Below are 23,940 nucleotides of genomic sequence, written 5' to 3' on the forward strand. Positions count from 1 at the left end.
GATCCCGCGATCCTACCAGTCGAATCCCGGTGACCCGTAACCCTTAGATAGTGTTTGCGGTCATCCGTGTGCCCAGTCGTGAAGACCCGACTCGGATCGAGTTGAGACCTATGCCATTGTGACCGCATCGTTGCCACGGTTCCAATGATGCATCTTGTGTGTCCATCCGATGTGTGGATCATAAGTTATGTACATCTCATTTGTAGCCTTTGAGCATGATCATGTGGCCCACCTAGTGTGGAGGGCACATTTTTCAAGGTGGCCACCCTCTTTTGTGCAAATTCCAACACACACTACCCATACACTACCTAAACCTCCAAATCTTACACCACCCACCACCCACACACTACCCATCCCTACTCTAGCCTAGCAACATGGTTTATATCATCATAGGCTATGATGATTTTTCTCTTATCTAAGAGAGAGAGTGATGATTACTTTTCCTCTCTCTCTTTTCTAGCAATTTCCATACTCTCCCTCTCATTTCTCTCTACTCTCTTCTCTTTTTCTTTCTCTCTTAGTAAAAAAATCCAGCCCCATTTTCTCTCTTCTCCAGCCCCTTCTCCCTCAAATCCCCTCCCATCTAACCTTCAATAATCCATCTCACCCATTGAAACATGTCCCTTGGAGCATAAAGAGAAGACTGATGTAACTTTGGAGTGGGATCCATTAAGGTGGGTGATTATAATTGTTGATCTTCTTTTCTACCCTTTGATCTTATTTTTCTTTCTAGATGGATCATATGGGACCCACCAATCCATGGTGGGGATCCCATTTGATCCCATGGATGTGGCCCTTTGGCCCATCCTACATGCATGTCATGATCCATGATGGGGTCATTCTCCATGGACCCCATCATGATGTATTTAATGATCCACTCCATCTTAAGGTCATCTAGACCCTAAGGATCATGTTGGGATGGCATCCCAACCATCCATAGCAATTATAGATCATGCATGTAGTGATTTTATATTGCATATACAATCAATGTAGTTGTATGGGTATGATTCACTCTTGGGAGGGCCCACTAGTGGCGGGGCCCTACCCCCATGGCCAGATTACTCTCTTTCCTTCTTCTCTTTTCTTTAATGTATGGATGATAATATGTGTGTGGCCCATTTATAGTGGGCCTTGGATGTCCCAAAATAAATAAAAATAAAAATCCAGCAAGGTGGGATGCTCTTACCACCTAACTCCATGATCATCGGACACCTTAATCAATGCATGCAAGTGTCCTAGTCCTAGTATGTGATCTAGACTTATGTGGGGCCTACTGAGGAAGGCCACACACCCTTTTTATGGCTAAGATTATTGAGATATAGGCTGATGTGTCCAGCCATGTATTGCTGTCCAAAAACCTGGACTGTTGCATGGACTGTCATGTTCAATCTTTGGCATGGATTTTTGGATCATGATTGCCATTATTTTCTTTATAATCATGGGGTGTAATGAGAAGGTGTGGGCCCCACCATGAGGTGTGATGGTTCATACCTCAGATGGCCCATGAAATGGTACTCAAAAAGGAGGCCCGTAGGAGTGGGCGGTCCACTTTGTTGGGCTGTCCAGCCCACATGTATGGAGGGAAAACATACACTTCATCTTGGTTTCTCTGAGGGATAGGCCACTTTTATGGACCCCACTTTACTTTATTTTATGAAGAAAATACTAAACCTCCATTTTCCCCCTCTTGGATGAAGGTTGGGCCCACCTTATTGGGTAAACAATGCATGGACAGCAACATCTCTTCCTGGACAGATTGAAATTCCTAATTTAATTAAAATATTTATGAGTATCCAAAAATCATAAAATTTTGTAGAGAGGTGGTTCACTCATGGTAGGACCCATATACAAAATTTTGGGGCCAATGGATACCTGTACATACCATGGTGGTGGCTGGACCGGCCCATTACAATATGGTGTCCAGATCAGTCCGATTTTCTGGATAGTCTGTTTCATTTAAATAAATTAAAATATTTTTAAGTGTTCAAAAATTTTAAAATTTTTTTGAGGTGTGACCCACCTATAGAAGTGTCACTTTGCAAAATTTTAGGCCCAACGGACAATCGAGCTAACTGTGGTGCGGCCTGCAAATTTGGATCAGTTTGGGCCAAATACCCAGGCCCATATGGGACGCCCCATGTGGGCTACCTGCTGGACTTTGGTCTAGCAGTGTGGCCCACCTACTCCCTTCTGTAGTATGATGTAATCCTATGTGGTGGGGCCCTCTAACTTGATAGCTGGACCACTTGGGCTGATGTCCTAATCAAATGAAACAATTACTGGACTCCAATAAGCCCATAAACCTGTTGGGTTAAAAATCCAGCAACTTGTTATAATTATTATTGGCCTTTAGGCTGAAATTTTGAGGAGTGAGGCCCACCACATTGTGAAGATCTTAGAGAGAATAATTTATACCTTTGGTTCCTTAAATGTTGGGCTTGATAAATGCACTTTTGAGGCCCACCACAGTTGAATTTAATTGGGTCCATGAATGTAGCTAGTTGTTGAACTCTTTAGGCTTAATTGGGCTAGAACTTTCCAGATAGGCCCATTGAACTCTTGGGCCATTTTTACCATACTATTGTGTTGGGTTAGTGGGCTGGATTACACAAGTAGATGGGCCCTTGGTTGCCCACCAAATCAACTTTAATACTTGGGCCGGGTTGTAGGCCCAACTTACTTGACTAAGAGCATGACATTTGCCCATGTGGTTTGAGCAATGGGCTGCCCACTAGGCCACCACAATATATGGGATTAGTGGCCTTTATGTTGGGCCCTAACCTTTCCCCTATGGACCCATAACGGTATGTATGGGTTGGGCTATGTGTATTTCCCTTGGACCCATGTTGTAGATAGGCCTTGGGCCGCCTTTCTGAAGCCCAACATGAGTATTTGTGATATGATTATGGCTGCCCGTTTCTTATTTCTGATGTTGCGTGGGCCTTGGACCTTGATCCATGATCAATTAGAGATGGGCTAACTCTTGGGGACCAATTGTGGTTGGATGTCCACATTGGTGGCCCTAAGGTAGGCCCATGGGCTTCTATAGGTGGTTAAAGGTCCACCATAGACCCTTGCTAGGCCCGTTTCATCTATTTAGGCCATACCATTGTTCTCCTTAGTCTCTTGGGCTACCCTAGGTGTATGGGCCCCCACTAGAGGTTGTATTCCTTATGAGGAATTGGTTAAGTACCTAGACCCTTCATAGTTAGGTAGAGAGTTCATCTTCACCTCATCGGCACCCCTATTCATCTTCATGGGCCACTCCCATATGCATCATATGCATGCTTGGTTGAGATATGATTGGCCATGGCTGTGTCATTGTGTAGAACATGTTGCTATCTCCCCAAGAGATAGATGCTTGGAATTGATGCATGGGTGATTGTGTGATTCATGCATCTGGCATTGCATAACTTGTGAATATCCGCCCTTACTTCATCAGGGTCTTGCCTCCACAGGGGTATTCGTGGATGGCCGTATGTGTGGACACCGAAAATATTAGTTGAGTATACCGGGTGCATAAGATGCCCATGGGTGAAATTTCCAAAACTTCCATGGTACCAAGGATCTGCTCCAACGCTGTGATCAGGTGGAATACATGAGCGCACAAGGGCCTTATACCGTTAGGCCGCGACTCCCACTGTCGTGTAGTCGGTTGGATAGGGGTGTGGCCTTACCTGTCTGGTGTGAGGAGACATTGCTAGGCTGAGTCTGACCAGCTCGTAAATGGGTCCGCTACCTTCAGGCCTTGTTAGTGATTGGTTGTCCACAGGCGGGTAGTGAGGTCTCTTACGCTCGTTTGACTGTGTGGGATCTGCAGAGCGGCAGTCATTGAGTAGTGTAATGGACCCCGATGATTTTCTTATGATTGAAAATGTACTTGACTTATGGTTTGGATATGAGCACTGACATTACTTGCATCGCATTAGCATTGGCTGTACAAGCCCCCCTCATACATTGCCTTAGTATGGCACCCATTACTTATTGCATCGCATTTATGTGAAGCCTTGGTAAGACTAGTGATATGTTCATTGATCATGCTTCTCTCCTTATACCTCCCACTATTCTTCTATGCACCATTGTCACACACTTACACCACCCTCTAAGCTTCTATAAGCTTATGCACGATTGATGCGTGCAGGAGACTCTAGGTAGGCGCCGTAGCAGCAGAGCGTTGAGTAGAGTTGAGCAATGAGGACTCCAGTGCTGCTGATTTCTCTCTCTTTTCCTTTTATCTCATGTATGTCCTTTTGGACCTTATGGATGATTGTAAAAGTTCAAATTCTTAGTGGATTTTGTGATGTGTGCCCTCTGTTATTCTCAGGAATACTTGCTGTGATCTTGGGTATACTTGTATTGGAATGATTATACTGTTATGGAAATCCTCCTTGTAGGATCCCAGGATTTGGAACCTGCCTCAGGAGCCAAGAATGGGGTACTACGGAGGCTGTTGCGGCCAGAACCGGCCATCGGGCTACTTGTGAGTCCGATTACCGAGTCTGGGGCGTGACAGGAGTTGGTATCAAAGCATAGTAAGTAATTCTGAAATGACTAAGGATAACATCGTATGTCTACTAAGAGCATGGGACAAGTAGTGTCCCGAGATCCTTCCTTTCGCTCCGTATTGAGCCTCTAATTGTTTTGATTCCTTGCATCATCATTATTTTGTAGACGATGCCGCGTGGACGTGGCTCCCGTGGTCGTGGCACCTGTGGTCGTGGTGCTCGTGGACGAGGCGCCCGAGTTACCCCTTCTACTCGAGCACATCCTGCTCCCGTTGTTGAGGATCCGATTCCTGAGGTCCCAATCCGGCTTGTTCCTCCAGTTGAGCCCATAGCGCCCATACCTCCAGTTGCTCCGGTTCCCCCACCTATTCCTCCTACTCAGCCTGCTGCTCCAGTTACTGAGGCTCCTGCTCCTCCGGCCGCACCCGTGCCTCCGCCTGAGGTGAGTGCCGCCCCTGCCATTCCGATAGTACCTATAGGAGCCGAGCATTTTCAGCAGTTGATGCAGCTTGTTGCCATCGCATTGTAGACCCGTCAGCTAGCTACCGCTGAAGTTTCTGGGCAGTCTGACTTACCACAAGCTACTGTGATAGCTCGAGAATTCCGACAGCATGATCCCCCGAGGTTCAATGGTGACAAAATGTGTCTACTGATTCCAATGACCTATTTGGATTACCGATTGTAGCAGTAATGTGTCGTAAATGAATAATGATTTCCATTACTACCATAGTAAGTGGTAAAACAAGGCAGTGGTTGTACACAATACTCCTCTCGGATATCAACTTCCGACATGTAAAGTACTTTCGTTGGTTAGATACATTTAGATGTAATTTTGTCATTTTGAAGCATGTCTTTAAAAAAATGAAGAAGATCCAAAGCTCAAGTGAACCACACCACAAAAAGCATTAGGGTCAATGACACCCACCGTCAAACCTTCCTTGGGCTCACCACAATGTTTATTTACCATACAAATTGTTCATAATCACAAACAACTTGGATGAAGGGAAGACACAAATATGTTTGATCCAACACTTCTGTGGACCTCAAGAAGTTTCAATGACAAGTGTTTAATCCCCACTACTAGCTATGGTCCGATCCATTTCCGCTTTGAATCTGTCTCTTTTTTTTTCATCTTATTCAATAAAATGATCACCTAAGATGGATGGACATGGACAATGTCGATATGACACATACATCATGGTTGGGCGCATGAACTTATGCCACATGAATACACATTTAACAATTCATGCCATACATGATTCTAAAGGATTACATTGATTTGAACGTTATCAATATCTAATCAAATGTAAGAAGTAATGATGTGAGTTTTACACCACATTATTGTGGTAGTCCATAATCCAAATAGGTCATAAGGTATGACCCATAAAGGTCAATGCGTATCACATTTAAAAGTCCTATGTTCAATTCACAAATATATATATATATATATATCTTTTTTTAAAAAGCTTAATTATAATGTTTAGAAAAATTAAATTAAATTAAAATTAGAAAACTCACCCCCTTCTTCCCTGAATATTTTTAGATCAGAAGAATCTTTACTCTCCAAACACATGCAATTCCCAACCCCCCTTCTGTTTTCCTTCCCCTTCCTCTTCTCATCTTGCTTTTTTGTTGCTGCCCGCCTTACCTCGATTGCAATGTCAGCGATCGAGAAGTACTTATGCATATGGAGGACAAAATTTTAATTCAACTACTTATGGTGGATCACAACAAATAAGGCCTTTTAGTCTAATCGTCAATCACCGTTGTCGTTTTGCATCAAGTGGTGGCAAAGGTGCCAATAAACACATTGACCAGGGGTCAATTTTTTTTCTTGCATGTTAAAGCTCGGCTTTTGCAAGACAACCCCATACATGAAGGTCTCACAAACTAAAGTTTTCAATACAACTTTGCTTGAGACACGATTAAGGATATACATAGTATACTATATAACGATATTACAATCTTATAGATATTCTATAAAACTTAAAAAAGTGTTTAAGATAACGTAGTTGTTGTATATAAAGTATACGTACTCATAATGAGAGTAATAATTTAAAGGTCATAAAATGCTTACACACATTTTAAGGTGAAGAAAGAAATGATTTGAATATGATTGTACATACCAATTCTAAAAGTCATATGCTCAATTCATCAAAAAAATCATTTTCTTCTTCTTAAAAATGATTATAATATTTGAAAAAAAAATTAAAGTTATAAAAGAAAACTAACCACTTTCTCCTAAATCTTTTGATTAGAAGAATCTTCATTCTCCAAACACACATCATTATTAATCCCGTCTATTTTCTTCCCATTCTCCTCCTCATCTTTCTTCTTTGCCTCACCCCACCTCAACTGAATCGCAATATCAATGATCGAGAAATACTTCTGCAAATGGAGGACAGGAATCCACTTCAACCACCTATGGTGGATCACAACAAACACGGCCTCATAGCCTGATCGTCGATCCTTACTGTCGGTCTGCACTAGGTGGTGGCAGAGGACGTCGATGATCACATTGACTTAGAGTCAAATTTTCTTTCTTGCAAGTTAAAAGCTCAACTTTTACAGGACAACCCTATATATGAAGGTGTCGCAAATAAAAAATTTTAATACAATCTTATTTAAGTCTCGATTAAGGATACATATAATGTATTATATGATGATGTTACCTTCTTATATGTATTTTATAAAACTTAAAAATGCATTTACGATAACTTATTCATAATATATAAGGTATGCACATCCATATTGAAAGTAGTTATCTACAAATGATAAAATACTTCCACCCATTCTAAAATGAAGTAAGGAATATGTAGGGCCTAAATCTTAGATTATTGTGTAGGACCTTGGATCTTGTGTAGGGCCTAAATGAAGTCCCAGTGTAGGCCACTAGACATGGGTGTGTATGTCTTAGTATCCATGGGAGCCTCCGATGGGAGTAAATGTAAGTTTTTAGACTACGACCGTGGTTGTTGGTTAGCCTACGGAAAACCAACTAAGTCTCTTATGTAAGCCTCCAACGGGAGTGTACGTCGGTAGGTTTTTGTGTAAAACTGAGGTTTGTGGCGAGTATATAGAAAACCACATAAAGTTTCTTGCAGGAGTCATTCCTTGTGTAGGATTGTAAATATTAGAGGTTAACTTGATTTTAAAACTCCAATAGTGAAATTCAATACACTCATGGGTTGGGTGCGTCCGTCGGAAGTGGAGTAGGAAAATCGAACCACTATATATGCTTGTATTTAGAATTGTCATTTGTTCACTTGTTTAATTATATTTATTTGATTGAAAGTCTAAATGAATGCATAATTAGATAAATGCTAAGTATTGATAGTTAGCATATCTCACACATACATGCACACTATCATATTTAAGGCTTAATTAAAACAAGGGTGGGGTCTACATCCCAGATTGGTCAAATGACCTAATGGGTTCAAATTTTGCTTGAATTAGGCAGTGGGCCCTGGAAGCCAGAAATAGGATCTGATATGACATTTATGGTACCCTAATAGTGTGTTTGGATTAGTGGTTACTCCCCTAAATGGTGATAAAAATAACCTAATATGACATTTATGGCGTTTGTATAAAATCTGTTGAGAGAAGTTATCGTTGCTGCCTTTGATTTATTCACATCACCTTATCTCCAGACGAGAGATCGTATCCGGTGAAGAGACGGAACCAGATTCACAGTTATCATTTCCCATTGATTGACTATTTGTAGCGTAGTCTCCTGTGCACCTTAGAACCATAAATCATCATCCCTCTGTTTTATAAAACACAACCTCACTTGGTAGCTCCTACACTCAACCCTTCCTTGGAACTAGTTTCTTGTCATCGCCGTGGTTGAGGAGATGGACCTCCGTTCTCCGTGAAGGACAGATTTGTGGATAACTACAGAGGCCTCAACTCAAGTACAACACATTCACCTTACCATATCCTAACTGATTCATGGATGTGAGCAATAATGGGTGTACCTTCTTCCTTAGTTTCAGCTATCTGCAAGAGGTAAGGTGTCTATATCCTTGAACTCATTTTATGACATTCTTCTTTTCCATTTCCCTCCACCGTTTCCATCATTTTCCATCACCCATTTGGTAAATCAGGTTGTGTGGTGTTACATGCATGCATTTTTTTCGAGTTTCTTCATAATATTTTCATTCTGTATTACACACACACCCATCAACACACACCCTTTCTCTAAGGTACAACAGACCATCATCTGTTGCACTTGCATGCAATTCTTTTATTAATGGTGCTACATATTAATTGTTATATTGTCTTTCCACACACACACACACCCGTTTCTTTTGTGTATGTGCTTTTCTCTTCTTCTTTTATTTGTTTTTCATTTCTTTTTCTTTTTTCCAGTATCCCTCCACTTCCCCAAAACCCTTTTGGTAAAATGGACGAAAGTTCCTACCTGCATGCATATTCCCATATTTGAAAATCTTTTCTTGTGTTTCATATTGTGATAATTTTATATAATTTTCACAGCTTTCCTTGGAAGTAGTTAAACATGCTATTATAGGCATGTGTAATTCTCATGAGTACCCTGGTTATCATGTGTTGAGTATAACGACTAACGGTTGGTTTTGCAAGTGATGGTCGCATCTTGTATGTTAATCTTTTATATTTCATTTATTATACGTAATACCATATTACGTAATTTCAACTTATGATGGAATATTTCTATCGTTGTTAGTATGTGGTATTTTTTAATTTGAAGTTCGTGATTGGATGTATAGATTTGCTCACATCAAATTAATGGAAGTTATGATTTATTAAATGGAAAGCATGGTTAGTAAATTATATAGGTGCCATTATAACTAATGTACATCACTCCTTATTTGTAATCCCGAAATAGGCCTTATATATTATGAAATAGCATTAGTACAGGTGCGGACTCTCGACTAGTCCATCTTGGTGTTTCAACTATGAAAGAGAATTAACGAGATAGTCCTGGAAAAAATTGTTTGGGGTAGAAGATGATTGGGTTTTTAACATCTATTTGAAGATATCTTATTTGTTGGCTGAAAACCCAGTATTTATTACAACTGGGACGAGTTTCAAGCGCAAGTGCATAGGTTCAGTGGCGACGACTACAGGTCGTACCCTACATACGCAGATGCGAGAGAGGCTTGGGAGATGCATGTGACCTGTGCCCGCCTAACTACAGGTCGTTGTACCACATAGCAGTGCTTGAATTAACGAACGTCATTGTAAAGTTTTTGAGCTTCTGATGTAATCAAAGGTAAGTTTTTGTTTTTGGACATCTGACATTAATAGCGATACAACGAACTGTGGATGTTAATAGTTGTAAATTCAGTATTTTTATCAGTTTGTTCAAGAATCGATATGCAGAGTCTTCGGTCATGAGACAATACATCGTCACTAATTCAGAAACCTTACGTGGGGTGGAGATGGACTTAGCAGGCTCAAAGCGAATAAAAACAAGGCCTAAACGAGATAGAGCCACGCCCAAGATGTGGGCCCAAAAGAGAAAACCCTAGTCCAGACCGGTAAAGGTAGGCCCAGGTGCACCAACCATAGGGCCAATACTATCAGGCACAGACCCAAAACAATAAATGGGTCCAAAAAAAGAGGCAACTGCCCAATCCCCACCCAAGCCCAAAACTGCAATGCCTGGTCCCGAAACTGAACAAAATCCTACAAAATTCAAACCCCAGGACTAAAGCCCAACGGATGGGCCCTCTTTAAAACATCTGATCAGTAGGTCCCACATGTTGATGTTTACGTTGTATTGGATCTGGTCTCATCTACCATTCTTATACTTGCTTCTTACACGCTCTAAAGTAGAACTCGTATGAGATATCCAAAGTGCTCATCTACCAGGCCCCCAAACCAGGTAGAAGCTTTGGCCTAAAAACTAAGTTGGTGTACTCCTGTCGATCGGCTCCTACAAAGGATGAGTGGTTAATAGTAATTGTCCAACAACGGCACATCTTATGAGCGGTCTGGATTATGCACATATAAGCGGTGACTGATCACACCCCCCACCCCCCCCCCCCCCCCCCCCCCCCCCGCCAACCAATATTCTCTTGAGGATAATATTCACATGGGCTCTCAATCGGGACAGTCCAAGGTTTTCAAAACTTTGTAATTAGCCCAGCTAACGACCAGACCAGAACAGTACAAAATCGAAAGCCCAAAACAACCCTGGTCCCAGCCCATTGCCACGTGGATAGAACTTTCATAAGAACTACTCCATCCATCAGGTAAGCTGCCTCTTCTTTTTTCTTTTTTTACACTACCCACAATGGGTGCTGGAACCATGACCTCTTTGTTGAAACTCTTGTGAATCTACCGCTGAGCCATGTGTAGAGACCCATCAGATAAGCTACCTCATGTTCACTCCAAAACTCAGGTGGGCCACACCATAAGAACAAGTTGGGATGGGCACGTCCACCATTAGTTTTGTGTGGGGCTCTCCGTGGTGTTTATACGCCATCCAATCCATTTATCCGATGTGCAATTTCACGCTATTCAAAAACACAGGTGGGCTGTTTCATTGAATTTAGAGGTTTTAGGTATGATTTTATATTGTACCCTATGAGGTGGTCCAACCGAGTGTTGAATCAGCCTGCTTTTTGAGATACAGGGCCAAACAGGAGGTGTTGTACCTGATGGGTAGGGTGGATCTCAGATGCTTATAGTCATTTCCTGCACCTTCAACGATGGGCTCAATGTTTAGGCCATCATTTCACAGGGAAGATAATGGGGTGTTGGTCAATGTGAGATTCGGGTGCTGCCCAAATGCAATACCGTAGCAGGGATGGTTTATGAATCAAAAATCACACATATTACTCAATCCTATCTGATCTTCTGTTACCATCCAAACGATGGTGGGATTTTATTTTTATTTATTTTTAAGGTTAAGCCTGTCAAAATATGTATTGGGATAAAATGAATAAGCATGGATAGGGTTGTCTCATGGCTTTTATTTTTAAAGTTGGAGACTAACAATCACTACCATGGAGAGATGGCTCTACCAAATTACAGTTTTTTTTTTTTTTTTTTCTATTGTTTGATGATTCAAGAAGGGACAGCTCACATTCATCCTGTCTGGGCCTTGTGCTATTTTTCCTCGCAGTTTCCAAATTGCCCCCAAACCTCCACCGCACACAAACACAAGGGGGACTACTGTGCAACCAGTATAAGAATTGCAACTTGAGACCATTCTTGCAGAGGGGGCTATTGTGCTACCATAGTATGAAGATTGCAAATTAGACTAATCCTAAACTGCCTATTCAACCGAAATTATCAGTGAATGCAAGCCATCAACCGAATTTATCAGTGAATGCGAGCCATCAACCAATGTCGGGTCCCTACTCATGGCTCAGTTGTAGACTCTTTGTTTCAACATTGAGGTCATGGGTCCGAGTACCCATACGGTGTGTGTGGGTGTGAGTTAAAAAAAAATAAAATTTTAAATTTTAAAAAAAAAAAAAAAAACCAATATCATCTAATGGTGATCCAGGCTAAATCTCACAAAGACTGCAAATCAGATCCCGACCATCCATTTAAATTTATTAAAAAAAAAAAAAAAGAGTGAATTAGGAATACACCCATGGACAAACTAGGAGGAACGATCACAGGGATCACCATATGGGGGGACCTGACAGATGAACGTTCTGGATCTAAGGTTGGGATTGGTAACATGCAATGCCTAGGTCAGCTAGGCTTCAGATCTAGCCTGACCCAAAAATATAAGGTCTGACACCAATCCTAACCCAAACCTGAAATGTGAAATGCACACACAATGCGCACACAAAAATATAAGGCTAGCCCCCAATACCTACCCACCTGTTTCACACCATCCTACATATACAGAGTGAAATGTGAAATGCACACACAAACTGATACATATATTCTATCATGGCTTCACACAGCCAGACACAATGAACCAAATTCGATCCAAGCCCATACCAATTTCTTAATTTGGCCCAAAAATTTTAGACCAGACCTGCCTAGGAGTCTAGGCCTGAGCCCTACCCATGGAAGGCCAAGCCCATAGAGCCAATGGGGTGGCCCGACCCTGACACCTTTGATCAGAGCAAGCACCGTGTAGACGAGAACCCCAGAGCCTATTTCATAAGCTGTTTTGAATTTCAAAAAAAAAAAAAAAATCAAAAGAGGTAGTACTAACATGATGTTGTGCTCTGAGGAACAAATGCAGAGCATTTTCACTATGCAAGGGATGGTAATACCGCTTCTAACATTTCCATAAATCTGATATTGGCCTCTTCCATATTTAGGCATATTGCAGCCCATAAAATGCAGATCCGAAAATATTTGATACCACTCTAAATATGTGAGTTGTGTATTCTACAAATTCGCTACAACAGAAGCCAACATGTCTTGCTCCTTTTGCACCATATTATCATGTTACAACTCTCATTGCATTAGATTTTAGAGCACTTGTTTGCAGAAGCACAGCCGCTTGAGAAGAAAAAGATTAATGTATTTGGGTAGCTGCATTTTCTTCATCAAAATGCTACGTTCTTATATACAAGATGAACAAAGAGCTGGATTGCAGAGCTTCAGACCTGTTCGTTGCCCTTGAGGATGTTGTACTTGCAGAGCGGGCATGTTGCGTTGATTCGAAGCCATCTAGCGACGCATGCAGAATGGAAGTGATGGTTGCATGGAAGGGTGTTGAGCTCTGCCCCATCTTCATATGCAGTGAGACAGATACAGCATTCCTGAAACAATAACAGGACAACAATCAGGAAGAAAGGGAAACAGAAACCAAAGAAGAATATGCACTTCTGGAAAAATATCGAATGGAAATCCATTGGCCGGCAATTGCTTTTAATGCACAATGGCTAGGCTGACCAAGCCTGAGTCCAGCCCACTTCAGGCAGGTTCCGACTGAACCTCAAAGATTGTGGCTTGCACCTATAACCTAAGTTTTTAGGTCCAGCACCTACTTGTGCTGGATCTTAACTGCATCATCCCAAGGGCCAGACAAGTAGGCCTAGCTTGTCTAACATTGTTCACCCAAGTATTTGGCTCGTAGGCTGGCCTGGCCTAAGACTAAATTCCTTCATTCAATATAGGTGGCCTGACTTGGGTTCTTAGCTTATGAGCTTGACCTGAACATGCCTTGATCCAGCCAAGTAACCTAGTAAAGATGGATTATATGATCCTCGGCCCAAAGATGAGCTGTATCATGGGGTGCTAAGATCCAAGAAATGGGGCCAATAGTGTTCTAAACTTAACCGTGTGAGCACCACAATGGATGAACTGTGCCCTAAAGATCCCCCAAAGTTAGAAAACCCACTTCTATTTTTCTTGTTTAATCAGCTCGGACATAAATAATTGTCACCAAAAGGGAAAAAAGGATTTCAAATAATCCATGAAGAAGGCAATCACCATGTAAAAAGTTGATTTATCAAGACCCTTTCATGGACCAAGCATCAGCTATAATTGGTTGCCCAAGAAACGTAATTGAAAGCGATGTCCAATAAAGGGGCTTGCAACCATAAATCATTAATCATAAATAAATAAAAATTGAGGACCGTGTATCCACCGGAAGCCCACAGAATCACACTATGTAAACCATCTTCAACAGATTATATTCATCCAATCTTCTGGCCTTTTGCGGTTGGAGTCGACAGTTTGCTGTGTTTTTTACCCATTTACTGTCTATTTCCAGTGCACCTGTTGAAATTCTGAAAGCTTTCAAAAACTGGTATGATGTCAAGATATCTCTTAAGATGCTTCACTCATGCCTTTTTTAAGGAAAATCGGAAATACACCCTTCTCCAACATTTGAGTTACATTCATCCTAAAATGAAGTTGCTAAAATAACCTCATGTACTAAACTTGTGAACTCAAATCTTCAAAACACCCCCACACGGTGCACTGACGTCAATTATACTAAACTTGCTTAGAATAGCTCCAAGACATCTCCCAGGTGCCTTTGTGAAAATGTCGGCTAATTTGTCTAGCTTCTTAAAATGCAGCACCCTCATGATCAACAGTACCTTTTTTCTTTTCTTTTCTTTTTTTAATAGGCTATTGATCAACAGAACTTTCTTTCTAATAGTCCACTTCAATGTATCTCTTATTTATTATGTCTATAAAAAATTGGATTGGATGAAATATGGATGGCAGCTTGATTACATAATGCATTTCCATTGGATAATCCAGTAGGATACTAACAATCTCATAATAGCGCTTTCTCCAAACCAGCTCAAAGGTGAATTGTTAACTCTCCCACTCGTTAGATAAGCTGGTAGAGACAGTGTGGCGTGTGTGAGTGATCCAGGGTTCAATCCCTGGTAGTGTTACCTTAAAAAGAAATATATAAATAAAATAAAATAAAAAGTGAATTGTTAATGACATGTTGTAATAACCCACATCTTTAAGAGCTTGTTTTTAGCATAAATTTTGTTTAGACTTGATTGATTATTATGATGCATTCTCTACATGTATCCACCTCATACTTTCATTAACATACGTACATACTCTCGCAATACAACACGGTAATTGAGTTTACTTTCACCTTCATCACTTACTGCAAGTATACTCTCACATATTAGGCACATATAGATGAACTCCATTAGATCATACACTATTCTCCTTGGAAACAAAAATTCCGCCGTTGCTGTGATAAAACACCCCTAGAGGAACCTATCCTACGGTCCGATCACCGATTGGACCACCTTATCCTATTCGATTTTGACCACTAAATCCTAAATCAACTATAATAGTCCATTTAGTAGACCATATAGGCAGTGTTCAAAATATCGGGATCGTGCTATGTATCGCACCCTTGGGATACAGATACGTATCGGTTATCGCACAGGATATATCGTTTATATCGCATAATTTATTGCACTTTTTGGGAAACATGGGGAAACATTGGGAAGATTATTGAATTTTTTAATGAAACTTTAGGAATTGTTAAAAAAGACCATAATACACACTTTTAAATCATAACATCTCAAAAAAAAAAAAAAAAAAAAAAAAAAAGGTGCACATAATAAGTTTCATTTGTATAGGGTCCTAAGCTATGCGATATTTAACTCAACTAATGCAAATAGGTTTTAATTGAATGCATGACATTTATAAATGTATTAAAGACATGTATGAAAATACAACTAATTCATTGAAGAGCAAAAGAAGAAGTAAAAATTGAAAATATATACATATCAATGAAGTGAACTGGTTGTGGGCTAGACCCACATAGAGTTGCGTGGTGGCTCGTAATCATCATCTCCATGTCGACGGGGCTGGAAATAGTACTGCTCATCCACAAACAGACAATATTGTGCCTATAGGAACCAAAGAATGAGGCAGATCCAAAGTTCAAGTGGACCCATCATGATGTGGACTCAACCTTAGCGCAGATTACCTACTGATAACGAGGTGGCTACTAACAGTGCTCTTTGGGCCCTATCATGATGTATGTGTCCTATCCTGGCCATCCATCCATTTTTTCATACTATTTTATGGCATGAGATGAAAAATGAGATAGATCCAAATCTCATATGGCCCACAGCGTCCATACATATTGAAAGCTCATTTTAGGGAATGATTAAAAAAACGAAGTAGATCCAATCTTAATGGACCATAATACAGGAAACAGTGGTAATCGATCATTAAAAACTTCTCGTGGGCTACAAAAGTTTTCAATCAATATGATGTTTGTGTGGTCTTTTCATCCAGATCTTTGTGACCTTATCAACAGGTTCGATGCAAATAAACATTGCAGCATGGCCCATGTAAGATTTGGATCACTACTGTTTCTTGTAGTACGACCCAGGTAAGATTTGGATATGCTTCATTTTTAGGATCATATCTTGAAATGAACTTTCAAAACTATTGGACGGTGTGGATTTAAGACACATACATCACCCTAAGTCCCATCAAGGTCCCACCCACCTCCGCGGAAAGTCTCATCGACGTGGATTTCGTGCAAAAGCCTTTGCCAGAAGTGCGCTGGGAACCTAGGTAGGCCCACCGTCCATATATTTTATGAGCTCATCTTAGGACATCAGGCCAAAAATGAGCCGGATCCAATACTCAAGTGGGCTGAAAACTTGAGGATTGAATGTCCACAGTTGAAATATTCGTGGGGCCACGGAAGTTTTGAATCACGTTAATATTTTTGTTTTCAGTTCATCCCAGTAGGAATGATATTATGAACGGTATGGATGGCATGTAAACATCACCGTTGACCCCAAGGAGGTTTCAACCATAGAAATTTCCCTACCCACCTTTTCCTTTAGTGCGGCCCACTTGAGTCTTGGATCCTGCTCCCTTTTGGTTTGAAGTCATAAAATGAGCTCACAAAAAGGATGGACGGAGTGGATTTCTAACAAACATCACGGTGGGCCCCACATACGTTTCCTGTTAAAGGGTTTGGCAATACATCGGCACAGGAGTCTCACCTAATCCCTCCCCATGCAAACGGAAGCGGACTGACTGGTGTGTTCACGTCACCAAGTTGTGTGGGTCCCATCATGAGGTATGTGTTAAATCCAAACGGTTCGTCCATTTGGCGAGCTAGTTGTAAGGCTCGAGCCTACAAATAAGGCAAATCCAATTATCAAGTGGACCACACTGCACAACGTAGTAGGGGATTGAACTTCTGCCATTGAAACCATTTTGGGGTCACAGAAGTTTTGGATCAATATGATATTTGTTTTTCATCTTCATCTAGGTATGTGTGACCTTATGAACAAATTGGATGGAAAATAAACATTATGGTGGGCCCTAGAAATGTTTTAATGGTGAGAATCATTGTCCCACTGCTATGTGGTGCGGTCCACTTAAGCTTTGGGTATGACTCATCTTTTTGGGTTCATGATCTAAAATGATCTCGCCAAATAGATGAACGGAGTTAATATAATAAATACATCATTGTGTGACCCATGCAACATTGATCTCCTTTGAACCATTGGTACAACTCAAGAGTGTCAGCACTCATCTTTGCACCACACGTAACCACACATTGAGTAAACTCTGTGGGGCCCACCGTGATTTATATATTTTATCCACTCCTTGCATCCATTTTATCAGATAATTTTAGGGCTTGAGCCCAAAATCGAAGCATATCTAAATCTCAAATGAACCACACCACAGAAAACAGTATGAATTGAATATATACCATTGAAAATTTCTTGGGGGCCACAGAAGTTTTGGATCAAGCTTATGTTTATGTTTTACCATCATCCATGTTTTTGTGATCTTATGAACAGGTTGGATTACAAATAAACATCACTGTGGGGCCTATCAGGGTTTCAACGGTGGAAATCAATATTCCCATTGTTTCTTAGGGTATGGTCCATTTGAGCTTTGGATATGCTTCAATTTTGGGCTCAACCCCTTAGATGAGCTATAAAAACGATTGGACGGCGTGGATAAACCACATACATTTACAATGGCCCCATGGAGTTTTCTCAGTACAATAAGAGGGCGACTCAGTACCAAATCTGATTTCAAAGGGGAGGAAGCCATTTTCAAAACGGAGGGTTCCGGACGAGAAGGGAGGGTTCCGAACCTTTCGGAACCCTAAAATCCCCAATTCCTCCTCAATCAAACCCAAATCTCCAAAAAAAAAAAAAAAAAATTACAGATTTCTCGCCGGAATCTCTGCTGATGTATCATAGGTACGAAATTCCTTTTTTCCTTTCTTCTTTTTTTTTCTAAATCTTGATAAAATCCTGCAATATCGTACGATACAAATATTTTTGCTTTTTTTAGAACTTCCGACTGGTTTCGTGTGGGTTTCGTTTCGCTGGCCAACGATACCGATAATATCGGCCAATATATCGGCCGATGGTATCGATATTGCGAACACTGCATATAGGAGAGTAAATTGATCTAAATGATTCCTTTTCATATCCAGCCTTATTCCACCGTTGACATCACGATCAAACGCAGACATCCCTTAATTACATCAAGGGTGTAAATGTACACACCTTGACCCTCTCAAAATATAATTTCTATATTTTCACTTTACCCCAAATTTTATACCACAACCTATCTAAAGTAGACTAGCCACACATTATAATTTTTGACCCAAGATCATGTCATCTCACTGTTAAAATAGATATTTTATGTTATTAACCTTTGTGGCTCACTTACATGTGGAGACCAATATTTTTAAAATAAATATTATTAGTATTCTTACTTATCCATAGGACCCAATCTTGAAACAGGCCCCATTGGCACATCACCTTAAAAATGTGCACCTCAAAACACCCTAGCCAAATAGTCCAATTTTAGCACATCAATACCTTAACTTAGGAAAGATTCTCATGTGCCTTCATCACCGTCTATTTTCCTCCATAGCGGTCAAATTGTATCCGTTTTCGAAATAGTAGACCTTTAGGTAGTCTAGAACAATCGTATGTAATCATTTTTTCTATGGACACTTCCATCACCATCCATCGCATTTTTGGTCCATGACTTTCAAGTGGAGTATCCTTTTTCGAAACTGACGGTCCATTAGCTAATTTATGCTTTATCGGACATTTTGACCCGGAAATTTCTAAATCCAGATCATCAACCACACTGGGAGACTTGACCAAAGTTATGTTTTAGTCCGTGAGAGTTAGTCGACAGGTGATTTTTTAAGGAATTTATAATGCAAGTCTCCCACCACTTTGGCACTTCAATTTCATTGTCAATCATGATAACTGGAGAGCCACTTTTCAAGATCAAAATATTTTTCTTCAATAATGCCACACACCTAAAACCTTTTGAGTAGTCCAGATCATGCACACCACCCTTAGATGGGGCCCACTTATAACATACACCACACACATTTCTTTAGGCATAAAAAAATTAAAAAAATAAAAATAAAAAAAAAGAGCTTCTGAAAATCAAATTAGAGAGCAACGTGTGTTAGCATGATGCCCTCCTAGCACCCAAACCGCAAGTGTGGTTCCAACTTGAGCCGAATAAGGAGAGATAAAAAGGGAGAACGTTGTACTTCTCCATGTGACAATCTAGTATGACCTGCGCATATTCATGTTGTGCATCTTGATTGGGGGACCCTGGTCTAAGAACAACATAAAAATCAGCTTGATCCAACGTTGAAGGCTCCAAAAATAATTTTTTTCTTAGAACATAGAATGTCCACCCTTAATAGCAATGTGGGCCACTGAAAATTTTAACTAGTCCACTTTCATGAACGGTTTAGATACTTCGTCTAAGCAATGGGTGGGACCCATTTTCAATGTAAATTAAAACAAAAGAGAGGGCGGATATTTTCGCTGCTCTATATACAACATACGTAGGGAGAAGCGTTAAAAATAAAAAGAAGAAGAAGAAGAAGAGAAGCAGGTGACTGCCCCTTCAACAGCGTTTGGAGAGAGAGAGAGAGAGAGAGAGAGAGAGAGAGAGAGTTTGAAGGGGCAGTCACCTGCTTCTCTTCTTCTCCTCCTTTTTATTTTTAACGCTTCTCCCTATGTATGTTGTATATAGAGCAGCGGAAATATCCGCCCTCTCTCTCTCTCTCTCTCTCTCTCTCTCTCTCTCCATTTAATTTACACTGAAAACGGGTCCCACCCATTGCTTAGATGAAGGATCTAAACCGTTCATGGAAGTGGACTAGTTAAAATAAAGTTATGTTTCAAAAAATGATGTGGATCTGAATTTTCAGTGGCCCACATTGCTATAAAGGGTGGACATTTTATATTATAAGTAAGATATGTTTTTAGGGCCTTCAAATGTTGGATCAAGCTGATTTTTATGTTGTTTTTAGACCAGGGTTCCTAGATCAAGATGTACGACATGGATTGCACGGGTCCCACTTGATTGTCACATGGAGAAGTACCCCATTCTCCCTTTCTCCCTCTACTTATTCAGCCCAAGCCAGAACCGCACCCACATTTTGGGTGCCAGGAAGGCAACATGCTAACATGCTCTCTAATTTGATTTTCAAAACCTCTCTTTTTCTAGAGAAACATGCATAGTGTATGTTATAAGTGGACCCTATCTAGGGGTGGTGTGCATGATCTGGACCACTCAAAAGGTTTCAGATAAGTGGCTTTCTTGAAAAAAAAAAAAAAAGAAATTTGTTTTGATCTTGAAAGTTGGTCCTCAATTGTCATGATTGACAACGCAATTGAAGTGCCAAAGTGGTGAGGGACTCGCATTATAAATTCCTTCAAAAATACCAGTCGACTAACTTTCACGGGCTAAAAACAGAACTTTGGTCAAACCTCCAAGTGTGATTGATGATTTGAATTCAGAAATTTTTCGGTCAAAATGTCTGGTAAAACACAAATTAGCTAATGAACCGTCAATTCTGAAAAAGGATAGCCCACTTGAAAGTCATGGACCAAAAATGCGATGGACGGTGATGGAAGTACCCACAAAAAAAGCGATTACATACGATTGTTCTAGACGAACTAAGGGTCTACTATTTCGAAAATGGATACAATCTGACCACTAAGGAGGAAAATGAACGGTGATGAAGGCATACGAGAATCTTTCCTAAATTAATATATGGATGTGCTAAAGTTGGACTCTTTGGCTAGGGTATTTTGAGGTGCGCATTTTTAAGGTGGCGTGCCAATGCCCCACACTCCATGTGTGGCCCATTTCACAATCGGATCCTACGAATAAGTAAGGATACTAATAAGATTTATTCTGAAAATATTGACCTCTACATATAAGTAGGCTACAAAGGCCAACAATTTAAATTTTCTATTTCAACAATAAGATGGCATGATCTTGGGTCAAAATTTATAAGGCTTGGGTAGTCTAGTCTAAATATGTTGTGGTAGAAAATTTGAGGTAAAACAGAAGTCTAGAAACTATATTTTGAGAGGGTCAAGGTATATGTACATTTACACCCTTGATGTGATTAAGGGATGTCCTATAAGATGATGTAAGCGTCCAATTGTGATGTCAACGGTGGAATAAAGTTGGATATGAAAAGGAATCATCCAAATCGGTTTACTCTCCTAAATGGTCCGCTAAATGGACTATTATGGTTGATTTAGGATTTGGTGGTCAAAGTTGAATAGGATAAGGTGATCCAATCAGTGATCGGACCGTGGGATAGGTTCCTATAGGGGTGTTTCATCACACAAACGATGAAATTTTGGTTTCTAAGGAGAATAGTGTCTGATCTAATTAATGTTCTCAAATCGCATGCGATCAGCATATGTTGTTCGCATATGCAATCACACAATCGCATATGCCATGGCATATTTTTTTAAAGAAAATAATAATATTTTGAAAAAAGGGGGAAAAATTAAATATCTTTTAAAAATCTTTAAAAAAGGAAAAACTTGCCTAATTAGTGCCATTATTGGCTTGGGTTATTTTACTTATTTCATTATAGTTTGAGTGTTTCATTGAGTTATATATTTAATTACTTATATTATATTATATAAATTTTAACAAAACAATCAACAAGCTACATTAAAAGAGAATTAATTATTAAATACTTCGAACAAAGAAATTTTACTGAGAAACGGATAACTTGAAACAACTTACAAGTTATAACTTACAACTTAATTTATAAAAAGTACGCACAAATGAGCTCACAAAAATGATGGACGGAGTGGATTTCTAACAACAAGTACGCACAACTTATAAAACACGAAAAATAAACATACTTGAAATAATTGTAGAGATATTAGAGTAAGAGAGAAGTAGGTGTAAGAGAGAGAGTAAGAGATTTAGAGCTTTGAAGTAAAGAATAGTGAAAATGGAGTGGATATGAGTGCCTATTTATAGGCAAAAGTTCTCCAAATTGAAAAACGTAAAAATAAAATAAAATAAAATTACTTCCACGCTGGCTATTGGGAAATATGTGAAAAGTATGCCATGGCATACTTGCCATGATCGCGAATGCCATGATGGCATATGCGATCTGATCCACTGTCGCATATACGATCGCATTTGACAACAATGGATCTAATGGAGTTCGTCTAGATGTGCCTAACATGTGAGAGTATACTTGCATTAAGTGACGAAGGCGAGTACACTCACTCACCGTGTTGCATTACGAGAGTGTACGTCCAAAACATATGTTAATGAAAGTATGGGGTGGAAACATGTAGAGAATGCATCAAAATAATCAATCAAGTCTTTAAAAAAAAAAAAGTTATGCTAAAAATGGCCACTTAAAGAATCAAGAAAGTGCGACCAGTCAAGATTCTAGTGTCTCTATACACAACTGTTGGTACACTTAGTGAGCACCACACTAGCGCACACCTCCCAAGTTTTCCAAGCCTACCTTAGACCTGCATGAACACACCACATGGAGATAATTCTCAATTAAAGATCGCTCTACCAGCATATGCACTTATTTTCTTATCAAGTCAAATCACAAATCCTTTTGCATACGTTCTTCCAAGTTTTTGAAAATTACATTATTTACATGCATATAATTTTATGAAACAGTTTACAAATCATCGTCCCACAAAACTTAATAATGCCATGGCGAACAAGTCTCGAAGTGCATAATCATGGTCCTAGAAACCTAGTGTCATTTCTACGAGGTATTTCCCATGCAATTATGCATTTCAGAATCAACGAAGCCACTTTCCTAGCAATATATCCTCGATTCCGATAAGAGAAAACAACAAAATGGATCGTCGATGCACCTCCTCATCATCCTATGCAAAAAATTTGCATTGCACGGTAACATGCGATAAATGCCATGCTTACTGATTTTGTGGCATACGAGTGGCGCTGCAACACACAAGCCTATAACAGCATTACATTAGCATATTGCAAAGCTGTTAAAATTTGATGTGTGGCATACTATTATGAGTGTCACCCAACTATTGCCATGAAGGGATTCTTTTATTGTCCTTTCAACTTTGATTGTCTGTGTTATGCCCAACCGAGTAAGTGGAACTTTTAGGCCAAACTGACAATGACCGTAACCTTATGTCAATTGGATTGTATGATGCAAGTCTAAACCTTCTAGACCATTGATGATGATTGTCATGAACATTATTAAAGTGTCTCAGATGTGTTTCCTGGTTGACTAATACAAGACCCTTTCTCAAATGATGTAATGACAAGAAATGACGTCCAAATCAATTGTGGTTGATCTCTTGAAAGAAGAGAAATTTGATAGGAACAATTCTGATGACTGCCTATTGGACAAAAAAATTGTGGTGTATACATTAAAAACCACTTGGAGAACACCTACCTAAGACTGTTGCGCAATATATTCAACTTCCATAGTCAAAAGCACAGTCAAGGACCCAACGAGGTTTGGGCGAATGGTCTTCACCGTAGGTTTTCTCCCTATAGGTGAGGGTTCGATTCCCCTCCTTGGCTTTACCCGATACACGCAGTTGTGGGTGATTGCGTGTATCCACGGGGATTAGTCTCACTTCAAAAAAGAGGTAGGGACACCCTGTGTCTTCAAAAAAAAAAAAAAAAGCACAGTCAAGGATTGTTTCTTACTGCACCATGA

At 40.0% G+C, this 23,940-nt stretch overlaps 1 protein-coding gene across 1 annotated transcript in view; it reads right to left on the minus strand.

The window, feature by feature from the left end:
* Nucleotides 1-12,724: 12,724 nt before the first annotated feature.
* The window catches only part of LOC131228218 (E3 ubiquitin protein ligase RIE1), a 41,069-nt gene continuing 29,853 nt past the window's right edge, over nt 12,725-23,940 (minus strand). Inside the window, exon 5 of the mRNA XM_058224108.1 lies at nt 12,725-13,231. Within this exon, the coding sequence (XP_058080091.1) occupies nt 13,070-13,231 (162 nt within the window). The 3' untranslated portion in view covers nt 12,725-13,069. The remainder of the gene's footprint in view (nt 13,232-23,940) is intronic.

Source organism: Magnolia sinica, chromosome 15, assembly GCF_029962835.1.
Source record: "Magnolia sinica isolate HGM2019 chromosome 15, MsV1, whole genome shotgun sequence".
Lineage (NCBI taxonomy): Eukaryota > Viridiplantae > Streptophyta > Magnoliopsida > Magnoliales > Magnoliaceae > Magnolia > Magnolia sinica.